This window comes from Lactuca serriola, chromosome 8, assembly GCF_051521515.1.
Source record: "Lactuca serriola cultivar US96UC23 chromosome 8, Lser_US96UC23_V15, whole genome shotgun sequence".
Lineage (NCBI taxonomy): Eukaryota > Viridiplantae > Streptophyta > Magnoliopsida > Asterales > Asteraceae > Lactuca > Lactuca serriola.
This window is the reverse complement of record NC_136415.1, coordinates 267,808,296-267,813,552: the sequence shown is the minus strand read 5'-3', so window position 1 is coordinate 267,813,552 and position 5,257 is coordinate 267,808,296. Positions and strand designations below refer to the sequence as shown.

General features: G+C 32.4%; 1 protein-coding gene across 1 annotated transcript; it reads left to right on the top strand.

Moving 5' to 3' along the window:
• Positions 1-274: 274 nt before the first annotated feature.
• LOC145068346 (pyruvate dehydrogenase E1 component subunit beta-1, mitochondrial-like) lies at positions 275-4,355 on the top strand. The gene is made up of 15 exons (XM_079015302.1): positions 275-407; positions 771-848; positions 939-1,013; positions 1,994-2,074; positions 2,138-2,164; positions 2,296-2,358; positions 2,445-2,531; positions 2,629-2,754; positions 2,864-2,997; positions 3,106-3,178; positions 3,264-3,329; positions 3,520-3,558; positions 3,667-3,791; positions 3,869-3,983; positions 4,073-4,355. The coding sequence occupies exons 2-15, from the start codon at positions 795-797 to the stop codon at positions 4,142-4,144; spliced, it is 1,137 nt and encodes a 378-aa protein (XP_078871428.1). The 5' UTR covers positions 275-407; positions 771-794; the 3' UTR covers positions 4,145-4,355.
• The last annotated feature ends 902 nt before the right edge of the window (positions 4,356-5,257 follow it).

The window sequence follows — 5,257 nt, the reverse complement described above, 5'->3', positions numbered from 1 at the left end:
CCAGGGACCAAAACCAAAGAAAAATCTTGATTTTGGACCATTAATGCAAGTTGAAAACTTTTTAAACAATATCTAAATTTTTTTGAATACCATAAAAACCAATTTTACAATTTTGTTTAAAATAGCTTATTGACTTATGACTTCTCAAAAGTCCAATAAATCTAAAATAACTAAAAAACCTTGTTTTCGATAGGTAAAGGCGAGCTTAGTTTTTTTTAAGGGCTTTTGGCTTATTAAAGTTAAAGTGGCAGGTTCACATCGCCTATACCTTCGCCCGTCACATAACTTCACACTTCTTTACAACGTTCAACTGTATCTTCCCACACCGCCGAACCTTCTCAGACCTCAGCTCCAGACGTCCGATCGCTGGCGCCGGATACACAGTTTTCTCCTTCTCCGATTACCTGGTATGTCCCACTTTCTTTTTCTGGTTCGGTAAGCACATGAATTTTTATTTTCTGGAATCGACGACGCAGATGAGTTTCTTGTTCGATTTTGAATCTAGAGCTCAATTCCTGTCTAATGTGATTCCTGATTTCTGATTTCTGGTTTGGTTGATTCCGGATTTCTGGTTTGGTTCCCACTTTGATTAAATAAGCAAATCCCAAAACCCCCTTACTTTTGTCATAAATTGCCTATTGCTGCCTTCAAATGGCATTCTCTGTTTACAATCGAGGACCTCTTAACAAACTTACTGTTTCCAGAAATTGTTCATCATATTTCTTCTTCTTCGTCTTTGTTTTTTTACCCTTTGTCTTTTGTATTTGAAGCTTTTGACTTCAAAGGAGAAAAAGATGTGGGGGATTATAAGGCAAAACGTTGGTGGTGCCAGAGACTTATCTTCTCAGGTAAATGAAATGCTGTAGCATCTGTTTACCAATCAAACATTTTGTTGGCACGTTCACTGGTAAACGACTAAATGTTATATGTTTTATTAGGTTATGGGGAGTTCTCTGATGAGGTTAAAACCTATAACATCAGCTATGAGACATTACTCATCTGCAACTAAAGAGGTGATCTAGGTTTTGCTTTGTATGCCTTGTTTATTTCTTCAAGTTTGTATTTCCTTCTGCTACACAACTACTCTAGAGGATATGAGATTATCATCTGTAAATGTTGATATGAATAGCAATAACGATATAAATTTCTCAAGAACCATGGTTGAGACTGTAGAAGGCCACCTCCTTCACCAGTAGAAGTGTAGACTGGTTATATTTTTAGTGATTTCAGGCTTTTTCTTTTTCAAGATTTGCTTTGTACTACCTCCTCTATAAACTTGACTTTGTTTGATTTTTCATCAACTAATACACTGTAGTATGATATGATGTGTATATATGTATCTTTAACTATGAAGCAGAAGAGTTAAATATCTTATAATTACTGTTGGGGTTTGATCAATTTGCAAACCCCAAAGTAGATCCAATTAGACTAAAAATAGCCCACTAGGGTTTTTTTTTGTTTTTGTTTTTTTTTTTCGGATTTATACCCTTGATACTTAGAGTTTTTTTTGGCCTAGGTTTAAAAATACGGAATTGCGGTACAAAAGATTAATTAAAAATATGATAAAACTAATAAAAATATAATAAAATTACTTAGAAAGTTATAATTAAGTAGAAACAAATTTAAACAGCATTGGCATACTGCATAACTAAATATCAACCAAGTATTAACAAAACAAATACTGAGGAAAGTTATTTGGCTTTATTAATAAACTCTTTTTATTTAATTATTTATTAAATAAAAGGTTTATTTAATTTACATTGATTAATAAATAAGAAATAACAGTTTTATTTTATTTGTTGTTTATTTTAGTTGATAAATAATAATAATATATTATCCTATTTTGGATCCTTTCTAGAGCTCTTAGTGTATGCCTGACACCACACATAATTAGCAGGGTATAATTTGCAACATTATTTTCAAGAATTAGTGTATGAAAAAAAGAAAAAAGAAGTGGTGCAATGTATTAGATTTGGTTTTGAAATTGTTACAGATGACAGTACGAGATGCTCTGAACTCTGCTCTTGACGAGGAAATGGCTGCTGATCCTAATGTCTTTGTAATGGGGGAAGAGGTAAAACCCTAAATTTATTTATTTATTTATTTTGTGGTGCTCATCTTCTTTTGGGGTGTGCAGGTAGGAGAATACCAGGGTGCATACAAGGTTAGACTTTGCTTCTCTCAAACAAAACAAAAGCAATATATTATATATATATATATATATATATATATATATATATATATATATATATATTATGTGTTTTGGGCTGACTATGTTTTGTTTTGTTTTGGTAGATAACGAAGGGATTATTGGATAAATATGGTCCTGAAAGGGTTGTGGATACCCCTATCACAGAGGTTTAAATGAAATATTTGAAGGTTTGTTAGATTGATTTGATTGAAGAATAGTTAGTCAGTTAGTTGTGTTGTGTTGTGTTGATCAGGCTGGGTTTGCGGGGATTGGGGTTGGATCTGCATATCATGGTCTGAGGCCGGTGATAGAGTTTATGACTTTCAACTTCTCTATGCAGGTCAGTCAGGCCTCAATCTCATCTATTATTACTATTAAGTAACATGTATGTATGTATGTATGTATGTATGTATGTATGATTGAAAATGCAATTGCAGGCAATCGATCATATTATAAATTCTGCAGCAAAGTCAAACTACATGTCTGCGGGGCAGATTAACGTGCCCATTGTTTTTAGGGGACCAAATGGACCTGCTGCTGGTGTTGGGGCTCAACATTCCCAGGTCAACAACATTTTATTATTAATTAAATTCATAAATACCAAAAACAAAATTAATTAACTAGTTGTTGAGAAATTTGTTAAAAGTATGTTTTATGTGATGATGGATGCAGTGTTATGGTGCATGGTATGGATCAGTCCCTGGTTTGAAAGTTGTTGTGCCATACTCCTCTGAAGATGCCCGTGGACTTCTAAAAGCTGCAATTAGAGACCCTGATCCTGTTGTTTTTCTTGAAAATGAGTTGTTGTGAGTAAAACTAAATCAAACCACCCCCCCCCCCCCCCCCCCCCCCCCCCCCCTTTTTTTTTTTTTTTTTTTTTTTTTAATTTCTATAAAAAAATAAAAAATCTTCAGGTATGGCGAATCCTTCCCAGTTTCTGCAGAAGCCCTTGATTCAAGTTTCTGCCTCCCTATAGGCAAAGCAAAGGTTTTTCATCCATAAAGATAAAGATTAAAATTATTTTTCTATTGTTGTCTTAAGTTAATAATGTGCTTAACCTTGAGTGTCACAGATTGAAAGAGAAGGGAAAGATATCACCATCACTGCTTTCTCTAAGATGGTTGGCTATGCTCTTAAGGTTTCTTTCTTTCTTTCATCTATTTAGTAGTTAGGGAAAAAGAACACTATAAAAGTCAAAATATTGATGTATTTCCCTGATTGAGAGGATAAGATATGAAGAAATTCGGGTTTTGGTGGTGTTTTAGCATTTTTCAATAATCCATTAAACATCTCATTAATGTAGTGGAAATTTGATGTAATGATTTTAGGCGGCTGAAATACTTGAAAAGGAAGGGATAAGTGCAGAGGTAAGCTATATATATATTTAAAAAAAAAAAAAAAAAACCCAACTTAACTTATGGTTTTTTATTTTTTATTACATATATATAATAGTAGGTTTATGTATGTTTTGACAGGTAATAAACCTGCGGTCCATTCGACCATTGGATAGAGGTACAATCAATGCTTCTGTAAGGAAAACTAACCGGCTGGTGACTGTTGAGGAAGGCTTTCCTCAACATGGTGTTGGTGCTGAAATCTGGTATGCTTATTTTGTCATTTTTTGTTAAAATAATTAAGATATTTATTTATTTATTTATTTAATGGGTGGGTGTGTAGTGCTTCGGTTGTTGAAGATAGCTTTGGTTATCTGGATGCCCCAGTGGAGAGGATTGCTGGGGCTGATGTTCCCACTCCTTATGCTGCCAATCTTGAGAGAATGGCTTTTCCACAGGTCACTTCTTTTGACTACTTTTTCATTTCATATTTTTGCTTCAAATTTTGTAACTTGACTCTTTCTTTCTTTTTCAATGATTGGTGCAGATTGAGGATATTGTTCGTGCTGCTAAGAGAGTTTGTTACAGGTCGGCACTACCTTTGGCTGCAACTGCTTGATGCATTTATTATATCTTCTTCTCATTTTTCACAATGTTCTTCTTCACAAACCTCATAAACATTCGCTGCTACATTTTTTTTTCAATTATCATTTTATACTATGCTCAGTAAAAAGATGAAAGCTTTGGCGAAATTCTTGATTCCAGAACTGCGGTATTACATGCATAAAGAAACAATAATATTATTTACTTTGTGATTTTCATAAACCAAACTTGTTTTTTTTTTTTTTTTTGTATTTTGTTGTTGTTGTTGTTGTTGTTGTTGTTGTTGTGTGTGTGTGTGTGTTCATTCCTAGATCTTTGAAGAAAGTGTTATATATATTTATGGAAAATGTAGGGAAACTTTTGTAACAAATATATAATAATTTTAATGAATAAGATATTTGTACGAGTTATTTTATCAATCTTCTCGGCTAATAAATAAAACAAAACAACAAAACTCCATCAGAAAACTTCTAATATTTGAATGGAATAAAAGGTTTTAAAAAGTTAGTCATGATTTCGCCGTGGCGCTTCATGGCTCCTAGGCATATACTTAACGCCATATTTTAGCAAAATACCGCATTAAGTCATATATGTGTATAAAAATAATTAATTGTAGAAAAAATACATAGAATTATTAATTATATATAAAATTACTGTTTGAAGTCACATCTTACAAACGAGTAAAAGCTTGAGACTTAACATTTTATAGACTTCCAATTGCTTAATCCAAAGCAAATCCAAATCCCTGACTGGGCGTATCCAAAATCGTCCCTTATCTTTAGACTTCTGCAGTTTTCCAATTAATTAAACTTTTTAACTAACTAACATTTAGTCCCTTTAATTATTTAATTCCCAATTAATATTGAAATAGTTTCTAATTAATTTATCATAACATGACAAATTAATAAACTAATATCTCTTAAATATTTTTGTATTTTGATTGCTTAATTGGGTCTTAAAGGCATCCCAAAAGGATTATGTTATTATTTAAAAAAAAAAAAATCACCAATAGTTATTACCTTAGGTTTTATGTATAAGTGTACGTACACCATAAGATCTAGGTTTTACTAGTTATAACAACGAACTGTAAAAATTAACTAAAAGGAAGATTACTAAAATCTTGTCTTGA